We start from the raw sequence: 27001 nt of genomic DNA, 5'->3' as shown, positions 1-27001 counted from the left end.
TTGGCTCGCGGCCGCGCCGGGCTCGCAGGGCTGGGCTGGGGCTGCGGGGCGGCGCCGGGACAGGAAGCGGAAAGCAGCAGTGCAGCGGCGGCGGCGGCGGGGCTCTGCCTCTACAGGAGCCCAGCGCAGGCCGCAGAGCCGGGGCCGCTGCGAGCCGAGACCGCGGGCCGCGGAGCCTGCACGGCCAGCGCGGAGGTGAGTCCCGCCGGGGGCCGGGCGCGACTGGGCGGCGAGGGCAGGGTGCGGACCTCCGGCGGGGAGACGCCCGCATCCGGATCCCGGATCCCGGACCCCGCGAGCTCCTGCGCCCTCCTCCCGCAGCCCCACCCCGGACTCAGACCCTAGTTCACCGCCCTCCTCCCGCCTCTGGCCAGGAGCCGCCTCCCCTCCCAGGAACCGCACCCGGAGCCGTGCTTCCCGGGACGCCACTCCTCTCTCCTCCCCGCGAGGTGTGCCCCTCCTGTCCCGGCGCCGCGCTCCCCGCACACCCCACTTCCTCAGTCCCGGCATTCCCTCCCCACGCCTCGGACGCCCCCTTCTCCGCTGGCTGCACTTCGGGTGCGCGTCCCGCCGGGCAGGGAGTGGTCGAGGGTTTCTGGAGGCACCGGGGCGGCGGGGTCGGCCGTGCAGGGTGGGGGCCGGGCGGCTCTGCGCTCCCCGGGAGCCGGGCATACTCCGTGGTTCCCACTTCGCCGCGGGGTTATAGACCCAGGAACCGCCCGGCCCCGGGCCAGAAACCGGCACAGAGCTGGCCTCTGTTCCCACCTCGCTTAGAGAATCGAGCCGACCCTGGAGGCCGGGGGGAGGCGAGTCCGGTTGCACTTCGGAGAGCGCAACAGGCAGGTAGTTTACTTTCAAAAAACGCCGGGGTGGAGCAGAAGGCGCCCGGCAAGTCTCTGCCCGAGAAGTCCCGGTTGGAGGCAATCTCACCGCACCGGGGCAGCCTTCGCCGGGAGCAGGATCTCATTTCCTCCTGCAGTCTTTGAACCGCCCCAAGCTAGCGCACCCAGAGAAGTGTGAAGCTTTATTAAAATTTAAACGCGTTGGTGGTGGAGGCAGGAGCGGGGCGGAGCCGCGGCCTGGCTGCCGGGGGATGAGCTGGTGAGAGTTGGAGCCGAGAAATCTGTGGCTCGATTTTCACATCTTCAACCCAGGTATAACGCCCACCCCTCCAAGGGGTTGGGAGCTCCTTTAGCTGCTTCTTAAAAGATGTTAGAGCTCTTTATTATGATGATTGTGTAGCTGGCACATGCATTTTGTTAAACCCCTTTTGGGGGGCTGTGGTTGGAAACGCATGTATTTTTAGACGCTTATTCCAAAAGCTAGCAAGCTGAAAGAATCTGGCATTTTCACTGATGTGTTTATAAGTTTTACAGGGTTGCTGGAAAAATACTATAACTTTTGTGTCACCAATCAACAATGCTAATTAGCATTCTCCTTGCAAGTGGGTGGGTTGTTTGATTACACAGCTCTTTAAGTGAGATGGCAGAAACTGTCTGAATCCAGGGCGATGTAATTAGTCATTTTATGTAACCACTAATTAGAGTTTTTAGAGTTGAATTAAATCAATGTGATATAGTTGGGGCTTTGATTTGTGGGAGGAAACTGTTTATTCTACAGTTCAAAGAAATAACACTCTTCACCTATCTAGGAGCATGTAGCATTCCCAGGCTTTGGTGTCTCCCCATACAATTTGTGAGACAGCTCCTGTGAAAGTTTCCACTGTTACTGTGTTGGCCCTGTGACTTGGTTGCAACTTAATTTGTAAGTAAAAGGGGAGAATTTTGAGAAGGGTGTCTTTGCAAGGACTGCTTGCCAGGCAGTACATTTTTATTGTCCTGAGTATTTGAGCAAAAGAATGAAACCATGAAGGAGAGTTTCTGGACCAAGCAGTAATGCCATGGCAGCCTGGTCCCCTGGAGAATAAACATGTGTTGAGTGAGGAGGGCACCCTCCCCTCCATCCCCCAACACACCCAAACACAGGCCCCGTTTGTTACCCCAGACCTCAGCAGAATTTGGGTGGCATGGGCGCTTCTCAGTTGTATTTTAATAGGCAGTTTCCCCTTTTGGGCTGTGAGCTCCTTAGGAACCAGAACTATTTCAGATTCCTTTCTTTTCTCCTGGACTCCCCACAATGTTTGGGACATTGAACCTGTGAGTAGGCGTGGAAATTGCAGAATTCACTGTGGGTGATATGTGGTTTGGGGCAGTTTATGATTGTTGCCTGCCCTCCTCTCTGTAAATAAACAATTCTGGTAATTGCTACATCGCTCTATATTTTCCATAGTTCAGAGCACAGGTTGTGAATTAGACTCAGTTCAAAGCCTGGCTCCAGCACTTCCCAGGTGTGTGACCATGGTTTTTTTTTGTTTTGTTTTGTTTTGTTTTTTTTAACCGTAACATGAAATTAATGCCTTTTTTCCCTTATGAGGCTTGTTCTGAAGATTAAGTGGGATATTACAGGCAAATGACTTTAAACATTTCCTAACACATAGGAAGCACTTATTAACTGAGCCTGAAGATAATCATCGCCCTTCTCTCTCTGTAAAGCCAACTAGCTGGTTAGGGGACTAGCCGCGTATAGGCCTGAGATTTTTGCATCGTGCTCCATGCCGTTTGCCAGAAGGTGGACCTGACAGGATTAGGTGGATGCGGGGCTGGACCACGTGTCTAGTTGTGGCTTTTGTCTCACCTGAAGCTCGATGAAAAGGTACATGGGTGTTCTGCTGGGGTCTGTCTCCATCAGTGTCCTTTCAAATCCCACTTATCAGATAGCAGTCATTGGACCCGGCACCAGGGGATTTGCAGAGGAGGTAGTACTTGTGAAATCTGTTTTTCTGAAGCTTAAAATTCTGGCAGGGGACACGGGGGTCACTTGAAAATGGGTGTACCTCGTAAGAACTCCAGATACATTAACCATTAACAGTGCTTTAGAAATCTATACCTAGCTGCCGGGGGTGCTTCAGAGATAATTAATAACTGGAGCCAAGAGTCATTATGCTGAGAAGGTGAGTTGAAATCATTGGCAAGACAGGTAAAGTGAGGTTGCCATTGTCTTTCTTTGCGAATAGTGACCCAGAATCACTCATTTATAAGAGCCCTGTTGTAATGGAAGAATGGTTTGCTGCAAATGCCACAATGCCTCTGATCCCCCCCACCCCCGTCAGTGACCTGGATGGATGTATATGGTCCATAGACTACAAGTTCAGCACGACTGTGTCTCCCTGCCCTCCACATAAACCCCATAAAACACACACAGTTTTCTCTGATATTCACATCCAACCTGGGAGCCGTAAAAGAAGGCCTGCCAGAAACAGCCTGGAAATCAATAAACCAGATAGCGGTGGCTAATGGTATTCCTTAAAAGTTGATGCGCATAGACCAAAAAAAATGTACATGAGTGCAATGAAAATGATACCCAAGTCCTGTGCCTTGCAAAGGTGGTCTTCTGTCTGAAGGGATTCGACTTTATTGAGTCATGACAGTGCCTACCAGTCGTGAGTCCTTATCCTTTGCTAGGCACTAGTCTGAAGGGTTGTGAATGCTCTCATTTAACCCACTGTGAGCCTGTAGGGTAAGTAAAATATAATTCTGTTGTTAGGGAAACAGGCACAGAAAGGTGAAGTAATTTGATCTGAGGTCACACAGCTGATAAGTGGCAGAGCCAGAATTTGAAGAGTGACAGTCTGACTTCAGAACCTGTGTTCATTGCTTCTCTGAAGATAAGTTGACTCTAAACAAAATTAAATTGTTGGTTTCTCCTTGAGTGCCATGTAATTAAAAATGGGTCCCTGGAGAAAAAGGTTAGCTTCAAAACAATAAAAATACTACAGGAAATAAACCCTTGAGAATCACCCTTGTATGCTAAAAATCAAATATTCAAAGTTACATATACAATATTTGTAAATAAAATTGCACTGGAAACTTCTTTCCTTTGGAGATACAGCTATGGAGGGGAGTGGCTCTTTAAACTCAGAATGTCTCTGTATCCCTCGCAAGGCATCTTTCTACCATCCAAATCAGAGTTCACTTAATTGCTTAATAGCTCTAGGCAGAGCTGTTGATGTTTTTATAATTTCCTCTTCCGAGAAGGTCAGCTTATGTTTGCCACTGTCATTACCTTAACATATTATTTCCCTCATGATTTTCTGAACACCGTTTTCCTTTTAGGTGGGAGTCAGGTATGTTTTATGTGAGCGAAGTGGACTTTAGGGGAAGAGTCTTTTCAAGGCCACTGATCCCCGCTTTGCTCCTAATAAAGGGCAGCAAAGGAAATTCTCTTGATATTTTTGCGGAGGAATTCCAGATTGAAGGTGCACAAGTGCCCTGTGAACCTCTCTCAACCTTGTCCCTCCTGGGGAGTTCCCGTCGTGGCTCAGTGGAAATGAATCTGAAATGTATCCATGAGGTTGCAGGTTCGAGGCCTTGCTCAGTGGGTTAAGGATCTGGCGTTGCCATGAGCTGTGGTGTAGGTCACAGACGTGGCTCAGATCCCGCATTGCTGTGGCTGTGGTGTAGGTTGGTGGCTATAGCTCCGATTTGACCCCTAGCCTGGGAAACTCCATATGCCGTGGGTGTGGCCCTAAAAAGCAAAAAAAAAAAAGAAAGAAAAAAGAGAGAGAAAGAGAAAGGTCACTCCCCCCTGCCAGAGCCAGGCCAGTCTGGGTCAGGTCAGGGGTCAGTGTGATACAGGGACACTTCCAGATTCCAGGACCTATATTTACACCTTTATGGGACTATCCAATTCAGGCCAGTGCAGCCGCAGGAGGAGTTTACTACCCGGGGAACCTGATTCCTTTTCATTACTTTATTATCTTCCTGATAAGACATCCTCTGACCTTATCTGAGTTCTGCTAATTCCTTGTGCATACAAGGGAACAACTTGTAAATATATTACTGCTGTGATAAGCTTCAGAATGTGTGTGTGTGTGTTTCTGTTAACTATATGGAAGCTCTTACACTGGCTTCTGCAATGAGGTCGCCCTGCATTTTGTCACTGTGCCTCCAGTTGCTGCTGCTCCATCCTCACTCAGATCTTGGATGAGAACTGAGAGCTCCGATAGAAACAGCATGATGAGAAGGAGGAGCCCGTGCTCTGTAGAGACTGGATTCTGTGCGGAAAGCTGCAGGCTTTGTGAGAGTTTAGCCCTGTGTCCACGGAGCCTGGAGGAAGCAGGGGGTGGCTGGGAACTGGGAGAGTGAGGGGTGGATTCCAGGGGACAGGGGACACTTTGTGACAGTAGAACGTATGGGATAAAGAGGAGAGGGAGCTGCGAAGATGGTGCAGGACTGACTCTATAGGGTCGGTGGGATGAGTGTGTGGCCCCGATGGAGGAAATTGAAAAGGACAGCATCGCAGGGGTGACGATAATCCCAAGTGGGACCAGAGGCCTCTGAGTATGAAAGGCGCATCGGGGCTTTATTTTTTCAGTGTTTGTTGGTTACCTCTTATGTCCAGTGTGTCCTTCGGGGAGGTGGCCAAGAGCCCGTGTCTCCAAGTGGCTTTTCCCACAGTTACCCCATAGATGGAGAAGAATGGGCAGATTTTGGAGTTCCCATTGTGGCTCAGCAGGTTATGACCCCAACTAGTATCCACAAGGATGCAGGTTCGATCCCTAGCCTCGCTCAGCGGGTTAAGGAGCCGGCGTGGCCGTGAGCTGTGGTGTAGGTCACTGTTGCAGCAGATCCCGAGTTGCTGTGGCTGTGGTCTGGGCTGGCAGCTGCAGCTCCGATTCAGCGCCTATCTCGGAAACTTACGTATGGCTCCGGTGCGGCCCTAAAATGCAAAAAAAAAGAGGAAAAGGGCAGGTTTTGAGTCTTAAGGGATAAGTTGAGGGAGAGGGAAGGCGTGTGGGAGGAGTAGCATAAAGAGCACCACTTGGCAGATGGGAGGACGAGGGCAGCAGCGACCTCTGTGGGCCGCTGTGTGCTGTGTGTTGCTGTCCCTGCTGTGCCCCTGGCCCTGCCTTGCGGGCCTCTCAGAGCTGCTCATTAAACGTGGAGGTGGTGGAATAAACACAGGGGATGAGAAGTCTGGGGGGGAAGGAGGCCAAGGATGGGAACCCTGGATGGGGCTCAGAGCAGCTTCTGGCTAACTTAGAGCAGCTTCAGGGGACTGTCAAGGATGGAGGATTGGGGTGACGGAAGGAGGGCCTGGCAGCCTACACAGGCCACCCCTTGGTGTGTCTGAGCAGGAAGAGTGAGGAAACCCAGACAAGGGCAGCTGGTAGCATGGTAAAGCCTTTCCCCAAAGAGGACTCGGGAGCCCGTGATTTCCTCTGAGGGACATGCCTGGAGTTGCCTTCATGGCCGGCTGGAGGTTTTAATGAGGACGAAGGAGGATGACCTCTTGCGAAAGGGGAAGGGGAATGACACTTGGGTTGTTACGGGCCAGCCGCTTGCTTTTAGGAAGGAGTTTATTTTGGAAGTGGCCTTTAATGCTTACAACCACCCCAGGAAAAGGTCCTTTCGGTGGCCTTACAGGAGGGGGTGGGGGCAGGGAGGTGAGCGCAGATCAGCATCAGGCCCCCCCGGAGTCCCAGCCAGGAAGCCTGCGTGGGTTCAGCTCATCGGTTCAGCTCAGATTGCAGGGCGGGGCCGCCTGCCTCTGAGACACCCCAGCAGCATTTCGCCAGAAATAGCTAGAAGCCGGGACTGAAAGGAAAAATCAAGAGGTTGGGGGGTCGGAGGGCAGACCAAAAGTGCCAATGTCGTGGACGCCCAGTTCCCGAGGTGGAAGGGCCAGTCAGGCTTCTGGGTCAGGCAGCCGGTGTGGGAACCCGCGGGTCAGCAGAGGGCTGGGTGAAAGACCTTCAGGGAAAGGGGCTCGTTCAGGCCAGGCCTGGAGACCTGGGCTCACTTCCTGAGGTGGTCGTCTGCCAGGTATGAAGCAGATGACAAGCAGCACAGCGCGAGCAGAAGGCCAGCGAGCGTCTTAGGTGCTGAAAGCTCCCTGAAGTTGCATGTCAACAGGCTGAGAGGCAGAGTGGGGAGAAAAACAGATGAGCCGGTTCTTGAGGTCTTCTAGAAAAGTGGGGGTAGGTCCAAGAGCAAAACTAACGTCTTTTTAAAATGCCCACAGTGTTTCTTTTCCCCCCACATCGACTCTACAGTCACCCCACGAAACAGGCTGCCTTATTTCCAGTCTATGGATGAGGAGACCTGAGGCCCCGAGGGGGACACAGCTAGCTGGTTAGTAAGCCCTGGGCTGGACTGGGGTGCGGGCCTGGCGTTCTCTGGCTGCAGGCGAATGTGGCCCCATGCCGCCCTGCTGCTTTCGGAGCCTTTCTCTGCCTGAGAGAGGGAGAGCCTCTGGGTTGGGGTCGGGTCCTGACAACCACAACTGCCCCTTCTCCGGTGCTTGCGAGCGGGTACTCGGATCAGTCACCGCTATAGCTTGCTTCTCACAGCAGCCCTGTTATTTGTGATGCAGGTTCAGAGAGGTTTAATAATTCCACTCAGATCACACAGCTAGGAAGGGAGTAAAGCCTGGGATCGGAACCAGGCCCCTGGTCTGTATCAGCCTATGGCTTCAGATCAACCCTGTGGGGTGGCTGGCTGGTGGATTTATCCCCATTGCACAAATAAGGAAACCGAGGCGTGAGAAGGGAGGTGGCTTCTCCCGGTGTGTACTAGACGGTGAGGGGCCCTGCCTGGACCCCAGGTCTCCCCACTGCTGGCCTTGGGCTCACGCAGGAGAGCAGAAAAGCAATGGTGCCTCAGGACATCGCAGGAGGAAGCCTTGCCTGGGTGACTGAATGACAAGGGCAGACGCAGCCCAGGTGGTATTGAGGCTGGGGCCATATTAGCCCGTGGTGGTTCCAGAAGGTTCCCTCCAGACGGGCAGGTCTTTGCTGAGGAGCCCTGGCCGCCTCCCAGCAGGGCTAGAAGTATGGCCCTTGCAGTTTCTTTGTTTTTTTGTTTTGTTTTGTTTTTTCCCTTCACACTCCTCTCACTGGCTCTGTTTGCAGTGTCAGCTTCCTGGGACTCCTGGAAGGAGGAGCCCTGTGGGGCGGAGACCAGTGCTGAGGTGACGGGTGCAGGGGGAGACAGAACTCCTTTTTCTAGAAATAAAGGTTTAGCATGGGGCGGGGGGCTCAGGAATGTACTTGGAAATGTTTCCAATTTATTTTTTATTGCATAGCAAGAGGTAATGAAAAATGTGGGAAAAGACCCAGGAGCCTGCAACCAATAAATCCCCTGCTTTCATTTTCTGATGTCCCTTAGCCTTGTCCTCGCATAAGTGATTCGATGTGATTGTAACTGCAGTGTAGACTTCAGCGTCTATCTCCCAAGCTGTAGCCGGCTATTTCAATTTATCATTCGATCATACAAACATTCTTCACAATTACTTTAAACAGCTCTATAATATCTTTCTGGGTGGCTGAATCATATTTTCCTCACTTATTCTTCTGTTGGGGGGGCGTTGAGATTGTTTCTAGCTTTTCACTGTTATAGACAGCATGTCGATAATAGTAGTTCTTTAAAAAAAGAAATTAGTGGAGTTCCCGTTGTGACGCAGCGGGAAACGGATCCGACGAGTATCCATGAGGATGTGGGTTCGATTCCTGGCCTTGCTCAGTGGGTTAAGGATCTGGCATTGCTGTGAGCTATGGTGTAGGTCGCAGACATGGCTTGGATCAGGTGTGACTGTGGCTTCGGCTGTGACCGGCAGCTAAAGCTCCCATTTGACCCCTAGCCTGGGAACCTCCATTTGCCTTGGGTGCAGCCCCCCCCCCAAAAAAAAAAAGAAAAGAAAAGAAATTAGTTCCCTAAAATAAATTCTCAAGAGTTTGGATTTTTGGATGAAAGAGATTGAGAACAACCCCCCCACCCCCCCCACCCCCGCCACACTGGCTTTTGGAAACTATGAATAAATCCCTTAAAAGCTGCTGCTTCCCTGGGTATTGTTTTGTAATCAGCACACTGGCGGGCCGTGGGGGCTGGGCACTGTGTCTAGGGCTGGGATGCCAGGCAGGCCATGCTGTGTCCGGAAACGGCCCAGGGCCAGGTCTCTCCCACTTCCGGTTTCCCGCTGCTGCTGCTGTGGGGTTTGGCTCGCCTGGCCCCCACCTGTCCCCTCCCAGCCCGCTGGGCAAGCTTGTTGCTGCAGGAGTGGAGCAGTTAGGGAGTCTCACCCTCGCTCACCTGTTCCGCAGTAGAGACCCCAGAGAGGAGTTTGCTGCTGTCGTCTATCTTCCAGCCCCTTGAGCTTGGCTTTGAAGGTTGATATCTTTTTTTTCCCCCCCTTTTCCCAGAATTTGTTCCTGTCGAAGAGTGGCTCCTTGATTCCCAGGCGCTTTGAGGTTTTAGGAGTCCAGTAGGTGAAATTCTCTACCTCTAAGGAGAAACGGTACCTGCTCCTTCTGCACGAGCAAGCTCTCCATTGCTATGGATACCGAATCCACGTATTCTGGATATTCTTACTATTCAAGTCATTCCAAAAAATCTCACAGACAAGGGTATGTAAGCTGTTGCTTGTTCTGCCTTTCCTTGGGGGGAAACGTGCAGGTTGGTCAGGCTTCCTAGACTCACTTTCAGCCAGTCCCACTGTAGGGCTGTTGACGCAGGAGGTTCAGGCCATGGGTGCGTGAGAAGCTGAGCTTAAAGAGCATTTAACATGTGCTGGGAGGAACTACACCCTCCATTTATATTTTATAGCCCCCATTACAGTTGATGACCTTAATTTCTCACAATTGATTTTAAATTAAAGTTTCTCCCTTCAGTGGAAGTGGTTTTCATTCCTAAGTACTTCTCCTAAATGACAGTTCTCCCAAAGCTTTACCAAGAATGGAAATGAAAGGTTTTTATTTTTGTTTCTTTTTGTCTTTTTGCCATTTCTAGGGCCGCTTCCTTGGCACATGGAGGTTCCCAGGCTAGGGGTCGAATTGGAGCTGTGGCCACGGGCCTACACCAGAACCACAGCAACGCAGGATCTGAGCCACAGCTCATGGTAACGCCAGATCCTTAACCCACTGAACGAGGCCAGGGATCGAACCTGCAACCTCATGGTTCCTAGTTGGATTCGTTAACCACTGAGCCATGATGGGAACTCCATGAAAGTTTTTTAAAAAGCGTTAATTTGTTGCTTCTCACTCAAAGCTGCTGACTCATTGTCCTTTTTGCCTTCGCTGGGTGAGGCTTATAGGCCAAGGTGGCAGCCGAAGTGGCAGCCGAGGTGGCAGGATTGGCCTGGAGCCTTCTTTCTCTCTGACAAGTCTTCCAAGTCAGCAGGCCTGGGATTTGGAAACTCTGAGACCTGGGTGATGGGGGCCTAGTGGCCCCTCCTCTGGGCAGAATGAGCAGGTCTGCACTGGAGTTCATCGCCCCCCCAACCCCCGTCTTGCCGACCTGCAGAGCCTGAGGAGAGAAACGAGGAAATGAACCAGTGAAGAGGCCGCGCTGCGCTGGTGAAGAGCGCACGTGGCAAAACTGCAGTGCTGCCTCTTACTTGGACCCCTCATCTGTAAAGTGGGTAGAGCGGCACTGTCGAGAGGATTACGCGAGATTGTGCGCCTGCAGCGTTTCATATGGCACACAGGAGGTCACCGACCCGTGGCTCTATTCATGCTATTAATGGCCTTGGCATTTCAGCACCACATGGAAAGGCCCCTCTGGGCCACCGCCCAAAGGACCCCCGTGGTCACAGCCCTCCGAGGGCTGGGCTGGGAGTGGTGATTGTCCTGGTGTTTCCTGACCGAGCGGTTCCCTATATGAGCAGCTAAGTGCAGGGCAGGAGTTTGTTTTCTAAAACAGCAGTCCGATGTGGATAGCTGGTCGACTTATTGGTGGGCCAGCCTGTGTGGATGTGCACACACGGAGAGGGGTCTGGAAGGAGCGTCCAAGCTGCCAGGAGGGTCATCTACAGGGAAGGGTCCTGCACAGGAAGGTGGCTGATGGGAACTTTCACTTATACTCCATCTCTCTGTACTTGTTCAACCTTTTACACGTGGATATTCTGTGACTCAAAATAGGAATGTGAGAAAAGAGTGTGAAAGATTTTCAAAGATGGGAGTTCCCATCGTGGTGCAGGGGAAATGAATCCGACTAGGAACCACAAGGTTTTGGGTTCGATCCCTGGCCCTTGCTCAGTGGATTAAGGATCCGGTGGTGCCATGAGCCGTGGTGTAGGTCAAAGACGTGGCTTGGATCTAGTGTTGCTGTGGCTGTGGTGTAGGCCGGCAGCTGTAGCCCCGGTTCAACCCCTAGCCTGGGACCCTCCATATGCCATGGATGCAGCCCTAAAAGGAGAAAAGGACAAAAAAAGAAAAAGATTTTCAAAGATGATCTACTGACATGAGAAAATATAGATGAGGCCATGTTAAAACAAGATGCCAAACTTCATGCATTATAACAATTCCGTATTCTTGGGATACGATGAATGGTAACGTATGGACCACGCTTGTCTCTAGGTGTAGAATTGTTGGGATTATAGGTGTGTTTTTTTATTATTTATTTATTTATTTTATTTTTATTTTTATTTATTTATTTATTTTTTTGATTTTTTGTTTGTCTTTTCGCCTTTTCCAGGGCCGCTCCCACAGCATATGGAGGTTCCCAGGCTAGGGGTCCAATCGGAGCTGTAGTCACCAGCATACGCCAGAGCCACTGCAACACAGGATCCGAGCCGCGTCTGCAACCTACACCACAGCTCACGGCAACGCCAGATCCTCAACCCACTGAGCAAGGCCAGGGATCGAACCCGCAACCTCATGGTTCCTAGTCGGATTCGTAAACCACTGCGCCACGATGGGAACTCCTAGGTGTGTTTTTTTAACTTTCATTATTTTCTCCGTTTCACGTGCTGCTCTTATAATCAACCATTTGGGGAAAAGAGGTAAATGAGTTTGTGCTGGAGCCCAGCAAGCCTTTCTAGCCAGCATGGGAGACAGAAGGAGAGCTGCCAAGTGAGGTCTCAAATGGCCCAGATCCTGAGAAAGGCAGGAACGCTTGGTGAGAAAAATTTAATCACCAATTTCAATCAGTGGGTAAACATATCAGATTCGTTCGAAAATACCAGAAACAGCTGTTTTGAAATATCCAATCTTTGAACTTAACTGAAGAAAAACAATTCCCTTGTCAGTGAGCCAAGCTCCCTTGTCCCACACGGCAGTGAAGGGAGTGGGGATTCGGGGTTCTCTTGGGGCTGGGAGGTGAGTACAGGGGGTGCCTTGCAGTATCTGGAGGAGGAACCGTCCGAGGCCTCTTTTATCTGCCTCATATCCTGACTGTCATTGCTGCTCTGCTGCTTCCTCGGGCCCCTTGGGGCCCCCAGAAATGGATACCGCAGTGCCCTTGTGGTAACTCTAAGAGACTAACTTTCAATTAAAACAGCATGCAGAACTCTGAGGGCCTTCTCGAACCCCCGTGGGAAGTACTTGGCTAATAGTAATATAAGCCGAGACTTGAATCATTTAATCCGGGGTGAACGCCTACTCAGAAAAGCTTTGGGTGCTAGATGACCATTCGAGATTTAGGGGGGTGCATTCCATGGTGTCCCTAGAAAAAAAACAACAGTCACAGAGGTGGCTTCCCGGACAGATGGCCCTCAGGGCACAGTGACTGTGGGGCAGAGGTTGTAATCCGTAGATAGCAGCTGCTAGGAGTCCTTTGGTGGGGCATAGAGAGTATTGAGCAGTAAAAGTAGCTCTCCTAGGAGTTCCTGCTGTGACACAATGGGATCAGCAGGGTCTCTGCAGTGCCAGGACACAGGTTCAATTCCTGGCCCGGCACAGTGGGTTAAAGGATCTGGCATTGCTGCAGCTGCAGCGTGGGTCACAGCTCAAATCTGATCCCTGGCCTGGGAACTCCATATGCCTTGGAGTGGCCAAAAAAGAAAAAAAAAAAAAAAAAAAAATAGTGGCACTCCCAGGTGTGCCCTGGACTCCGCAGAGGGTACTGCATCCCCCGGGAGTGTCCCTGTGAAAGCGACTCCGCTCAGGGCTTTGTGGGGACTTCGAATGGCTGAATCGGGAAGGAGAGGGAGCTTGCTCTTTGTAATTTTAGTGGAACTTTCAGAAAGGAATAACGAAGCACAGCAAACTTGATATGTCTGATGACACCAAGATCATCTTCGGAGGACTGGCTGGCTTCCAAGCAGGGGACAGGTGACTCTTTTCTAACAAAGAGGTTAGCGGTCTGGTTTTGTGATACCTGCGGTCTCCAGAGGGGATCCGGTTAACTTGCTGGGAAGATGGTGCCGACTCCAGCCGGCCTCGCCTACCCTTTGGGCTTGGAGCACTCATTCCCCACGTTCAGTAGAGCAGCTGAGAGTACTGTTCACGACCAGTTTGGAGTGCCTGTTAGGACCCTCGCTCGTTAACTCCCCTTGAACGGTAGAAAGCGGGACCCCCATGCAACAGATGATAAAACTGGAACACAGGGAGTTCCCATGGTAGCACAGCAGACATGAATCCAGCTGGTATCCATGAGGATGTGGGTTTGATCCCTGGCCCCACTTAGTAGGTTAAGGACCTGGTGTTGCCATTAGCTATGGTATAGTTCGCAGATGCAGCTCAGATCCTGAATGGCTGTGGCTGTGGTGTAGGCTGGCAACTTTATAGCTCTGATATAACCCCAGGCCTGGGAACCTCCAAATGCTATGGGTGTGGCCCTAAAACACAAAACAAAGCAAAACAAAAAAACCTGGGACACAGAGACAGCGTTATTTGCCTGAAGTTACAGGGTGAGTAGGTACCCTTGGGTTTTGGGCTGCATTTATTGCTTTTTTGGGAGGCAGGCTCCCCCCCCCCCGGGGGGGGTGCTGTGCAGGGTGGAGAGCAGCCAGAGGAACGGGGAGGGAGGGAAGAAGTGGCGCCTAAGCCACGTGACTAGCGTGCTAAGTGCATTGTCCAAAAGAGGCTGCCTGAGCAGTAGAGGGATCGGCGCCTTTGTTCCCAGGCTACTTCAGAGCCAGTTTGCGCTGAGCCCAGCCCTCCCACCCGAGTCAGTGCCTGGAGGAAGCAGCCACCCGGGCCCCAGCAGAGAGAAAGGACAGGTAGTGGGTGGTGGTAGAGAAGGGAAGGGCGGAGTAACCGGTGGGGCCGGCTTTCCCCAAATAGAAATAGGCAAACAGCAGGAGGGTGAAATTATCTTCCCAGGAAATGCGACTCTAAGTGGGAACAGTCTGGAAATTGGCAGGGATTCTGGCCAGAGTGAGGGGGGCTTTTCAGCAGCCCCCCAGGGCTCAGCTCTAGAATCCCCTAAATACATGCGTCTCCATACACACACACATGCAGATACAGACACGTGCCCGGGCCTCCAGCATGGTATTGCTTGCCCCCCCTGCACACTTATCTCATGCATGTGGACAGATGAGACATGGAGACAGGCTCAGAGATAAAGATACAGGATTCCTGTGGCTGACACACCTGCCCAGCAAAGGTGCCCAGGTGATCCGGACCCCTCAGGTGGAGTTGGAAAAACAACAAGTGTGAGTGTGTTTGAAAAACCCTCTCAGGGCTTTGGTAGCCTCCTCCTTGGTCTCCCGTTTCTTTTCAACACTGCGAGCTGCTGGGCTTCCTCCCTGGGGGGCCCTCTCCCACAGGAATCTTGGCACGTCCTCCACATCCCAGCAGTTGGAGCCATGGGGACGAACGTTTGGGTACCGATGCCGCGAAGCAGCCGTCCTGGACTCATAGGTCTGCCTGCTGGAAAGCACTGGAAGGCAGTCTTTTTATTGGACTGCTCTATGTAGTCCTGGCTCAGACACTTTCCCGGAGCAGTAATTCCGGCCCAGTCATCTTTATAAAAGCTGTACGACAGGTCTTGCTCCCTTGACAAGGACCAGCATGACGTCGTGCAGCCCACGTTGAGCTGATAGGATGAGCTTTCCATGGGCCCCTCTCTTGACAGCGTGTTGGAAGGCTCCGGGCTTTGGGCCCGATGCTCACTGTCCTGAGTCTGCTCATAGCCTCATCCACTTAATGCTGATTTAGTCAAGAAGCCACCCTATACCTTGCAACATTGTATAGCTGAGCGTTCCATCCACAGCGCCCATTATTGAGCCCCTGCTGAATACCGGGCATTTCACAAACTGGCTGATTTCCAAGCAGTGACTCCAACAACCTCCCTGGCTCCCTCTAGGAGCATTTGGGTGGGGGAGCCTTGCACAGCGTTTCCTGGACCCCCTGCGTCCTGATCACCGGGTTGCTGGGGGAAAATTGTCCCTTCCAGACAATTTCTTTGGGGGTGGGGCCGGCAAATCTGCACTTAATCCACACCCCGGGTGGCTTGTCTGCGCATTCAGGTTTGAGCAGCACTGGTTTAGGGTTTCGGGCTTGAAGGATGAGAAACCTTCCAGGGGTTATCAGGTCAGGCTCTTATCTGCTTTACCTCCGATGTTACCAGGGGAATAGTAGCGATCGCTTCTCCTCTGGGGGCTCTTGGGCCCTTTAAGAGCCAGGCTGTGTCAGGTCGAGTGGTGGCTGGCCCCTGAGGGGTGGTTTCCGCCCTGGGTTGGTTCCCCACCCGCTTTCGGCCCTGGGAGTGTTCAGGCTCCGGGAACTGGCACTCGCTGAAAGCATTTTGATTTCCAGTGGAATTTGTGCTGTCACAGGATTTGACCCGCGGGACGAGTGAATAGACAGATGGGTTCGGGGAGCACGTGACTTGGCCGATAGCAGGATGGTGATGGATGCGCGAGCCGTCGGGGAAAGTGGAGGCAGAGTGAGAAGAGGAGGCGCCTCGGTCTGGCCTGGCCGAGGTGGGGCCCTGGGGAGCAGCGATTCCAGACTTAGTCTAAACAGCTCATCTAAGACTGACCGGGCACGTGGGACCTCTCGCCCCAATTGCTTATTGTTTCTCACAGTGAGTCCTTTTGAAGCGGTTGTCTTTGGCAGCCCGGAGTGTTGGGCACACTGCTTTGGGCTGTCCAAGGTCACGGTCCAGTCCTGACTGCTAAGTGTAGCTTCAAAGGCAGGTGCCACAGCCCTGGTCGTTCATCGCGTTCAGGCTGTGAGAATGAGCATCAGGGATCCTTATGCCGCAGCATCTTGCAGTTGCTCTTCAGATCAGTGCGACATGACCCGTACGAATCGAGGCAGTGGGTTCACATCCTGTTCTGCCACTTACCATGACTTCGAGGAGTTGCTTAACCTCTCTGAGCCTCAGTTTTATCATCTGTAAAATGGGACAATAATACCTCTTAGGGTGATTGTTAGGATTGGATAGGACTTAGTAGGCTGCCCTGTCAATTGGGGTCGGGAGTGGAGTGATGGCATGTGATAGACACATCTCTGGGTAGACACATCTCAGCTGTTCGCCTAGTTGCCCAGTTAAAGTAAAACCCCAGAGTTGACCAGAGCACATCTCCTTCTGGACTCTATGTTAGCAAGAGATCATGGTGATAAATTCTGCTCTAGGGATTAGAGATGCTGTCACTGAAAGCACCTCTGGGACAGCTAACACCTCCCTGCCCTTTGAAGGAATTTTCCAGTGCTTATTCTAGGGAGGTATCCATAAGGCGGAAGTTCGACCACAGGAAGCCTGGTGTGGTTTTGTTGGCTAAGCAGTAGGGTGAATAGGAGGGCTGCTGTGTAGGGGGAGGGGATTTGACCCCGTGTGTGGAAAGCTCTTTTTTCTTCTCTTTCTCCAAGGAACACACCAAGCCAAGTCACTCTTCTTTGCAGTGCTCGAATGGTGACAGAAATGACATCAGCTGCTGTGTGTTATTTCCCGTCCCTGTATCTCGGTGGTGTGATCATTATCCCCATTTCATGGATGAGCAAACTGAGATTTTCCAAGGCTTGTCCACTGCAATCAAATGTGCCGTGTGAGAGCCATGAGTTCACTTTGATTTGGGGCTCCCTGAGGACCAGAGCCTGGGAGACAGCCTATCAGACAGCCCTGAGGAGCTGCTCCAAATGGAATATAGAACCTGGCGAAGGGGTGCAGGCCGTCTAGCATGCATCTTGGCAGGAGGTCGCTGCTGGTCACCAGGAGGTTGCTGCTGGTCACGATAAGCGGATGTCTCTGTTAATGATTTTAGTGCTTTTCTGGGTCTGAGAAGATGCAAGCAATTGGGTTCATAAACTCTTATGAAGAGACCTGGTTTTCCGAAGGCCTGTTCTGCCAGTTTTCTCAGAGCATAGAGTGCCTCCCTCCCGACCTCTGTCCTGAGCTCCTCTCACGGTGTGTTGAAGGTCAGCAGCTACGGTGCCTAGTGACTGAATCCTTTCCCAGCCCCTGGTAAGCGACATTCTCTCGTTGGCAGATTGAGTAACTTGTGCAGGCGCACTTACCAAGTAGAGGCAGGACTGACATCTGACCATTTGTCTCTAGTCTGCGTGTGCCGTGCTTCTGTCCTGCCTGGGAGACCTTGGGGAGGAGGGCAGGTGGGGGCAGGAAGGAGGATTGATGTCAGGATGGCCTGTGTGACACAGGCTGAGGAAACTTACTCTTGGCCACTGAAGGGCTTTGGTGGGGCTCCTGGGTTGACTGGTCTCGGGTGGGTGTGCGGGGCGCCGGTCTCCTAGGTGGTTAATGCCCAGATGATGACCCCTGGGCTTTGCGCACTGATTGATGCCTTTTGTAATGTCTGGGTACTTTCATAGTCTGAGTACTTTCATAGTCACCCTGGAAGTTCATCTGGGATAAAATGATGCAGCAGCTTGCTTTCCTCAAGAGGCCTGAAAACACACACACGCACGCACGCACGCACGCACGCACGCGCTATGCACCTCTTGGTATCCTGGCTTTTATCTGTTCCTGTGGGTGTCTTTGAATTCAGGTAGAACCTATGGGAAGGACTTTTAATTGTGAATTTGTAGGAATGAGAAGTAAATGATTTTCTGTATCGGTTTAGAATTCCCTTTCTTTTCTTCTTGTCCAATGGGGTAGGATTTTCTGTATCGGTTTAGAATTCCCTTTCTTTTCTTCTTGTCCAGTGTGGCCCAGATTTTTTCAGACAGACCAAAGCTTAAGTATTTTGCTGTGTTGTCCCAATAAAAACAGTCCTAGGAGATAAGTTTAGGCAAGTTATAATCAAATCAAGTCCATAATTTTACAATGAAATGTGCCTTCCCCGACAGAAATTCTAAAATTCACGAGGTTAGGCTTTGAAAAAAGATGGGCACTGTTGACAGAAGAGCAGTGACAGTCTTTGTTTTGGGTCTTGGAGTGGCACGAAGAAAACAGTAACTAGGGAGTGAGATCTGCTTATTCCTTGCAGTGGGGCTGGTGATGAGTGGATGCTGGCACCATGTGTATGTATATGTAGAATTTCTTTTTTTTTTTTTTTTTTTTTTTTTTGTCTTTTTGTCTGTTGTTGTTGTTGTTGTTGTTGTTGCTATTTCTTGGGCCGCTCCCGCGGCATATGGAGGTTCCCAGGCTAGGGGTTGAATCGGAGCTGTAGCCACCGGCCTACGCCAGAGCCACAGCAACGCGGGATCCGAGCCGCGTCTGCGACCTACACCACAGCTCACGGCAACGTCGGATCGTTAACCCACTGAGCAAGGGCAGGGACCGAACCCGCAACCTCATGGTTCCTAGTCGGATTCGTTAACCACTGCGCCACGACGGGAACTCCTATGTAGAATTTCTTTAATTCAAAATGAAATTTATGGGAGTTCCTGCTGTGGCGTAGCAGGTTAAGGCATTGTCTTTGTGGTGGCACAGGTTCAATACCCGGACCAGTGCTGCAGATTAAGGATCTGGCGTTGCCACAGCCGTGCCGGAGGTCGCGGCTGTGGCTTGGATTCGATCCCTGGCCCAAGAACTTTGATGTGCCATGGGTACAGCCAGAAAAAAAAAAAAGGAAATTTATAACATGATTTAATAAGAATTAATATGGATAAATGTGCTAGCTGATTTTTTTTTCCCCCCAGGGAAAGAAATAGAGAGAGGCACAGATCACCCCGGAGTAAGGATGGCAGAGGGTCAGAAAAATCAGTCACCATTCAAGCTCCCACCGGAGAGCCCCTGTTGGCAAATGATTCTACTCGGACAGAGGACGCTCAGGTAGGGATCAAAGGCAGTCTGTAAGTACACTGCCACTTGATCAAGCCTCTTTTCTGTAAATGTTTTCCCAAGTCTTGTTGCGATAGGTTCTCTTGGGTTTTTATCTTTATTTTTCCAGCATGTTAATTAGTTTATCTATGTCCTGTGGTTTCTGGTGGGTCTAAGGACAGCCTGGCCTACCACTGGCTGGCCCAGGGATTCGTCTGAAGTGTGATTGGTGGGCCTGCTTTGAATGGTGTTGAACAGAAGCCAGCAAGGCTGACGACAGGGCAGGGAAGGGAAGGTTGCAGGCTGCAGGCTCTAGAGACTCATTCCAAAGCAGAGCAGTGTAAGAGAGAAGGAAACTCGCTCACCCTGAGTCATGTTGGGGAGAATTGCAGAGAGGTTGGGACAGCCCAGGTGGAGCCTCACTACTAGGCATGGGATCAAACAGGGGCTGCACACTCAGAGGCCTGGTAGGAAAACAAAGGTGAATACAATAGACCTTGCGCTGCACAGAAGCGGCAAAACACATCAGGGTAGCTTGGGGATAAGTAGCCATCCATATGGCACATCAGGGTAGGGCTGTGGCGTGGAGTGATGGAGCCCCTGGTACCTGGAGAATGCATTTCCTCTGCCAAGGGAACAGCAACTGCTCAGCTCCAAACGCTTCTCACTGCACAGGAATACAGGTGTTCCATGCTACTCTGTCTTGAGGTATTTTTAAAAAGCTGGAGATGAGGATTTTATGTGAAATCACTCAAATTTTAAAATATAGACTCTTCATTAATTTTTTTTTAAAAACCTTGTGTGTATGCTCTCTGGACCCCAACTGTCTTGCAGTCCATGCGATTTAAGCCAAACATCTGAGCTACACTCAGAAATGTGTTTGCACAGCCTCCACAGCTCTTGAAGTCTATGCATGTCCTGTCTTGGCCCCCAATAAACTGATATGTGCCCACACAGCTGTAAAGATAGAGGTAAGCATATATTTGTGTGTACCTACAGGTACAGACAGATAGGCCTTTATAAGCAGAGAGATGGACCGAAATTGGAATTCTTCAGAGCACACAGGAGGCTCTTGGAATCCAAAGCTGCAGCCGTGGTTGAATGGGGGTTTGTTCAGTGATAAGTCAGAAAGAGAAAGCCAGATACCATATGATATCACTTATATCTGAAATCTAATATATGGCACAGTTGAGCCTTTCCACAGAAAAGAAACTCATGGACTTGGAGAATAGACTTGGGCGGAGGGAGGGAGTAAGATGGACTGGGAGTCTGGGGTTAGGAGGTGTCAACTATTGCATTTGGAGTGGGTAAGCAATGAGAGCCTGCTCTGTAGCACTGGGAACTCTATCTTGTCACTTGTGATGGAACATGATGGAGGATCATGTGAGAAAAAGAATATACATATATATGTATGTATGTATGACTGGGTCACTTTGCTGTACAATAGAAATTGACAGAACACTGTAAATCAACTGTAATGAAAAAAGTAGGAGTTCCCGTCTGTGCGCAGTGGAAACGAAACTGACTAGGAACCATGAGGTTGCGGGTTTGATCCCCGGCCTTGCTCAGTGGGCTGAGGATCTGGTGTTGCCGTAAGCTGTGGTGTAGGTCACAGACGAGGCTCGGATCTGACGTTGTGGTGGCTGAGGCGTAGGCCGGCAGCTACAGCTCTGATTAGACCCCTAGCCTGGGAACCTCCATATGCCACAGATGCAGCCCTAAAAAGACAAAAGACAAAATAAATAAATACATTAATTAATTAAAAAATAAATTAAAAAAAACCCCAATCTGGACAAGAATACCAAAAAGTAAATAAATAAATAAGTAAATGTCTTCAGTCGTTATTATTGCACTGCCTTGGCTCTGGGGCGGTCGTAGGGATGCAGGGCCAGAGGCTGAGAAGAATGGTTGGATGATGGCATGAATGGGGCCAATCCTGAGATTGGACCACCCCTGCCCTCCCTTAAGTGCTACAGGAGTCAGTTTCCTTCTGGATGTGAATTCAGAGGCGCGGGTGGCCCACTGTGAAGGCATTTCTTCTGTGCATCCTCTCTCCATCTGGGAGGCTCCATTAGGAAGTTCTGGTGCAACCGTCCGGAAGAGGAGGTCAGGGAAAAGCATTGAAGTGGACCTCTGGAGGCTGCACCTCTCAGCAGCTGTATGACTTTGGACAGTCCTGGAGTTCCCGTCGTGGCGCAGTGGTTAACGAATCCGACTAGGAACCATGAGGTTGCGGGTTCCGTCCCTGCCCTTGCTCAGTGGGTTAAGGATCCGGCGTTGCCGTGAGCTGTGGTGTAGGTTGCAGACGCGGCTCGGATCCCGCGTTGCTGTGGCTCTGGCGTAGGCCGGTGGCTATAGCTCCAATTCGACCCCTAGCCTGGGAACCTCCATATGCCGCAGAAGCGGCCCAAAGAAATAGCAAAAAAAAAAAGACTTTGGACAGTCCCAACTTTTGTGGGCCTTGCTGTCTTCACTGAAAGTCTAGGGGACTGGGTTCGAAGAACTGAGACCCTTTCTCTTCTAAGAACCTCAAGCTCAGGAAGACCCTTGGGTGTCTTCATTTTTTAGGCACCGATGTGCACACTTTCTTAAAATGGACAGGAGATTTAGTTAGCAATGCCTTGGCGGGAAAGAGGGTAAGTAGCTAAGTCAGCTAAGGTCATTATTTCAGTACTGATCATCAACTGAATATTAGACCCAAGGCAAAACCTGGAATCCAGCATTTGACCTGACTAAAAGTGCTACACAAGGAGTTACTTTGCATGGTCTGTAAACTCACCTTGTGTTAAAGCAAGCTATCCAGCTTTGGATGTGTGGCTGTTTCTCTCCATGCTTGTGGTTTTTTTTTTCTTTTTTTCAAAACTGAGGTAAATTTACACAGAGACATGAGCAGATCTTACATGTGCGGTTTGAAAAGTTGTAGCAGCTGGATAAACCCATATAACCCACACTCCTGTCAAGATATATGTAGTTCTCTCATTCGAGGAAGTTCTCTTACGCTTTTCCCAGTCAGTCCCGGCCCTCCATCCCTCCAGAGCCACCCCTGTTTTGATTTCTCCTGCTGTAGATTCGTTTTGCCTGTTTGGGACTTTAATATAATGGAATCATAGTCTTCTGCTTTGGACTTTTTTCCACTCAGCATAATAACTTCAAGATTTACCCATGTTTCCGTGTGTTTGGGCACTTCATGCTTTTTTGTTTTTGCTGGGTGGTGGTCAGTGTCTGCATATACCACCATTTGTTGTCCAGTCTCCTGATGGACACAGGCCTTTGAGTTGCATTGGGTTTTGGCTCTTGCGAAAATAAAGCTGTTGAGAACGTCCTTGTATGGATCTTTTTGTGGACATGTGTTTTCATTCACTTGGGGTAAAAACCCGGGGGCGGAATTGCTAGGCAGTACCGTTGTTGAGTGCACATTTACATTTGTATGGAACTGCCAGACTAGTTTCCGAAAGTGACTGTACCATTTAGACTTCCGCCAGCAGTGTTTCAGAGTCATGGTTGCACGTGGCTGTTGTCTTAAACAGTAGTTTCTCTCAGAGTACGTGATACCTGTAACTTTCCGAGTTGAAGGTCAAGACCTTGGCCGTCATCACTGTCACTGTTTCTTGCCAGAGCCCATGCATTTCATGAATCATATATATATATACATTTTTTAATTAATTAATTTTTTTTTTTTTTTGTCTTTCTAGGGCCGCCGCACCCGTGGCATATGCAGGTTCCCAGACTAGGGGTCGAATCGGAGCTGCAGCTGCCGGACTACACCACAGGCACAATAACACAGGATCCGAGCCACCTTTACCTACACCACAGTTCACAGCAACGCTGGATCCTTAACCCCCTGGGCAAGGCCAGGGATCGAACCTGCATCCTCATGGATGCTAGTCTGATTTGTTTCTGCTGAACTCCTGTGAATCATATTTTTTGATTGTGACTAGATTTGAGGTTTTCGTGTGGCTGTGAGATCTTATCTGGCTGACTCAGGTATTAACTTAGGCTAGATTTTTCTAAGTTGATATCTTCCATATTAATTTCACCCAACTTACCGCTATGTCTATTTTTTTCCAAGTTAAATCATATACACGAATCTCTGAAGCAAAACCTCTTTGGATCGTACGTGGCTTTTCATTGCCTTCTTGCTGTGCTGTTGCTTTGGCGTAGAGTCATAGTTGCCAGTGAAAGAGCAAAATCCTTGAAAACCCTAATTACTGGATCACGTTAAACGAAGAGACAATTACTCCAAACTACCTCAGACTTTAAAAAGCGAGAGACAGCCGGAAAATGAAAGCAAGCAAGCAAAAGGCACACATTCTAGTAATCTCCATATTTTCATGCGCTTGGTGTTTAGTTTGTCATGAGAATGTGTGTTTGGGGAGGAATTTTTGAGCTGTCCTGGCCAGAGATGCTCTAATCTGCTTGGCTTGTTCAGTAAGAAATGTTGTCACAGAGTTCTTGATGCGTGTGTTTATTAAATGGGTTGTGCGAACCTCACGGAGGTTTCAGAAGTGTGGGTACCAGTGACGGGTGGGCTTTGATGTGTCTGTAGCAATATAAGGTCCCTCCTTTGCAAGATCTTCTCTCCTCCGAGCTCCTGGAGGGCATAGCAGAGCTCCCCCCTCCAGCCATTGGACTTCGTAAGCCTCTATAACCCAGCCAGGAATTGAGAAGAAAATGCAGGTAACCTTCAATATGCTGGTCTAACAGCCGGCTTGTCTGTCCCAGAGCCGCTCAGGGCTTCCAACACAGCGGGTGGTAATTCCTGTTGTGGTGACGAATCACCCAAACACACAGACCAGATGCATTATGTTTTCTCTATTTGAAAAGGTAAACATAGGGTCCATTGGGAACAATTCCAGTGAAAAGTGTTAAAGAAGTCCTGGGAGTTCCCTTGTGGCTCAGTGGGTTAAGGATCCAGCATTATCACCGTAGCGGCTCTGGTTGCTGCAGTGGTGCGGGTTTGATCCCTGGCCAGGGAACTTCTGCAGGCCGCTAGTGCAGCCAAAAAAAAAAATTCCTCTGTTTAAATTGTTAAGCCTCCATTGCAAAGGAAGCCCACGCGTGTGGGGTGCTGGAGGAGGTGGGCCCTCCCTGTCCCCCGTGCCTCCCCCTGGCTCTCTGTCCTCACTGTTCTCTCCCCGCCAGGATGACAACTGGGGCGAGACCACCACGGCCATCACGGGCACATCGGAGCACAGCATCTCGCAGGAGGACATCGCCCGCATCAGCAAGGACATGGAGGACAGCGTGGGGCTGGACTGCAGGCGCTACCTGGGCCTCACGGTGGCCGCGGTGCTCGGACTCCTGGTCTTCCTCACCCCCATCGCCTTCATCCTGCTGCCCCCCATCCTGTGGCGGGACGAGCTGGAGCCTTGCGGCACCATCTGCGAGGGACTCTTCATTTCCGTGGCCTTCAAGCTCCTCATTCTGCTCATCGGCACCTGGGCGCTGTTTTTCCGCAAGCAGAGAGCCGACGTGCCGCGGGTCTTCGTGTTCCGTGCTCTTCTCTTGGTCCTCATCTTTCTTTTCGTCGTCTCCTATTGGCTTTTCTACGGGGTCCGCATCTTGGACTCTCGGGACCGGAATTACCAGGGCATCGTGCAATACGCCGTCTCCCTCGTGGACGCCCTCCTCTTCATCCACTACCTGGCCATCGTCCTGCTGGAGCTCAGGCAGCTGCAGCCCATGTTCACGCTGCAGGTGGTCCGCTCCACCGACGGCGAGTCCCGCTTCTACAGCTTGGGACACCTGAGGTGAGGGGGATCTCCCGGGGGCAGAAGGGACCAGCGATGGCCTTTCTTGACGACAGCTGGTCTTCGGCAAGTGAGGGCTGATGAGGAGGACGGTGACCAGGGTCTGACTCTTTGTTTCAGGTTTTGGGAGGCTCTGTGGGTATGTGCGTGTGCGTGTGTGCGAGTGCGTGCGTGCATGTGTGCATGTGTGTGTGTGTGTGTGTGTGTGTGTGTGGTGGGGATATTCATGCACATAGACTCTCCTGACTTCTGGACGGGTGGCACAAGTACTAGCTCCCATGCAGTTTGGAGTTTTATTGGTCCTGTTTGCAAAGTTGTTGGCAGCTCTTAAAAGTGACGGAGGAGAGAAGCCTTAGTGATGGCTGCTGACCTTGCCCCGACACCAACCTGGGAAGGATCGCCAGAGTGAGCAGCAGTTCCATTTTGTTCCTGATGGTACATCTGGTTTACCTTGTTGTCCCAGTGGAGTGTTTAATCATTGCCTTTTCTCCCACTCTCGGAGGTTTCCTGGTTTGGGCAGTAAAGTATGTGGTCACCCCAGTGACCCTCCAGTAGAGGATCAAGTGCAGGTTAGAGACTCCAAATTTGTCAGAACTGAATCTTTTGAAAATATATGCATGAGAAAAAGTTAGAAGAACATTAAGATGTCATTTTTCAAATGTCTGCATAAAACGTAATTCTTTTTCTTTTTCTTGTTGTTGTTTGTTTTTTAGGGCAGCTCCCACAGCATATGGACGTTCCCAGGCTAGGGGTCGAATTGGAGCTGTAGCCGCCGGCCTACACCACAGCCACAGCAACACCAGACCTGAGCCACATCTGTGACCTACACCACAGCTCATGGCAATGCCGGATCCTTAACTCACTGAGCGAGGCCAGGGATGGAAGCTGCGTCCTCATGGATCCTAGTCAGATTTGTTTCTGCTGCGCCACGATGGGAACTCCTAAAATGTAATTCTTTTAATGGTTATCTTTTAGTGGTTAACTAGAAGAGTGGTCATGATTATTTATTTTATTTTATTTTGTTTCGTTTTTATTTACCCCAAGATAGGCTTCACAGAACTCTTTGATGTAGGTACACTTAATCCCTACATTACAGAAGAGGAAATGGGGTTTAGGGAATTTATGTAGAAATGTAATTTACGCAAAAATACATGGCTAGCCAGACACCACCAAGCCAGGCCTGAGTGAACGCTGCCTTTAGAGCATCCCTTACTTTGTGTTACCAGCCTGTTTTTGTTTTTATCCACAAACTCTGGGCTCCCTGAGGACAGATGCTGTGCCTTACTCCTCTTTAGCGCCTGGCCTTGAGCAAGGCATGCAGGCAGCACACAGATGGTTCCCAGGTGAAAGAGTAGCCTGGGGTGTCTGCTGTCGTCCCCTCGTAGGGCTGCCCTGCCTCCCCCAGCTCTGTATGTTGATGTGTGTAGCCCGCTTCACGTATTGTAAGCACTTTGTTCATTGTAGCTGTTACTGCTGTGATGCTGCGAAGCAGCCAAGATGCCGAGGGCACCTTGGTGGGGACCAGAACAGTGGGCTTTGTCATCGTTTTGGCTGGGCCCCAAGAGGTGCCCCAACTCTGGTTTGGAGCGAATTGTACTACCAAACCATTTTGGTGTTGGCACAAATCGTCTCTCATTTGTCTGGTTCAGCTCCTGCCACTCGAGAACTGGGTGGTTTAGCGTTCAAGGCACCTGTCACCTTGACCAGTCCTTGGAGGGGATCAGTGTCTGACTGACATGCTCTGCACAGCAGATCCAGGGTAGTGAGTGAGTCCTTAGGCGGTGCCCCTGGGGCTCTGAAGGCAAGTAAGTGACTGCTACGTCTTCATCTCAGACAGCTTTCTTTACCCTCTTTGGCTTTGGAGAGTGACCAGCAGACTTGTAGTAAACATCTGCCACGTGCAGAGCCCAGGCCTGGGGCTCCAGAGACTCAGGAAGGCTGCCTCCAAGGCTCTAGTCTGGAATTCCTTGGAGAGACATGCAATGCTGTGCAGCAGGCAGGTGCCAGCACAGGCCTCGGAATGGGTGATGGGAATGGAGGACGATGGGGGATTTCAGGCAGTGGCAGCAGTAAAGCCCAGCCACCCGTCCATCTGAGGACTGGACAGGTTTTGCTAAAGCTCAGGAGGGTGGAGAGAGGTCGGGCTCTGCTCACGGAGCTGAGCGACATTTGGGACTGCGTCAGGGTTAGCAGCTGAGACACTGGCCCGCAGCGAGGCCTGCGGTGGTTTTGGGTCGCGGCTCAGCCCTGGCTGGTGTGGATCCCGCCCGTGGAGGTGGGAAGGGGAAGGGCGGCTCCTTGCTC

The 27001-nt window shown here is 50.9% G+C and overlaps 1 protein-coding gene across 2 annotated transcripts in view; it reads left to right on the top strand.

Annotated features, from left to right (window-relative positions):
• VANGL1 (VANGL planar cell polarity protein 1) overlaps positions 1-27001 on the top strand; it is a 54513-nt gene continuing 27512 nt past the window's right edge. Inside the window, exons 1-4 of one of the 2 annotated variants that reach the window (XM_001929540.5) lie at positions 1-195; positions 9260-9463; positions 18827-18959; positions 24090-24697. In XM_001929540.5, coding sequence (XP_001929575.1) covers positions 9393-9463; positions 18827-18959; positions 24090-24697 — 812 coding nt within the window. In that variant the 5' untranslated portion in view covers positions 1-195; positions 9260-9392. Of the gene's footprint in view, positions 196-392; positions 1155-9259; positions 9464-18826; positions 18960-24089; positions 24698-27001 lie in introns of those variants that run through there. The other variant, XM_013997257.2, reaches the window with a different exon arrangement.

Source organism: Sus scrofa, chromosome 4, assembly GCF_000003025.6.
Source record: "Sus scrofa isolate TJ Tabasco breed Duroc chromosome 4, Sscrofa11.1, whole genome shotgun sequence".
NCBI lineage: Eukaryota > Metazoa > Chordata > Mammalia > Artiodactyla > Suidae > Sus > Sus scrofa.
This window is presented reverse-complemented; position numbering and strand designations above follow the sequence as displayed.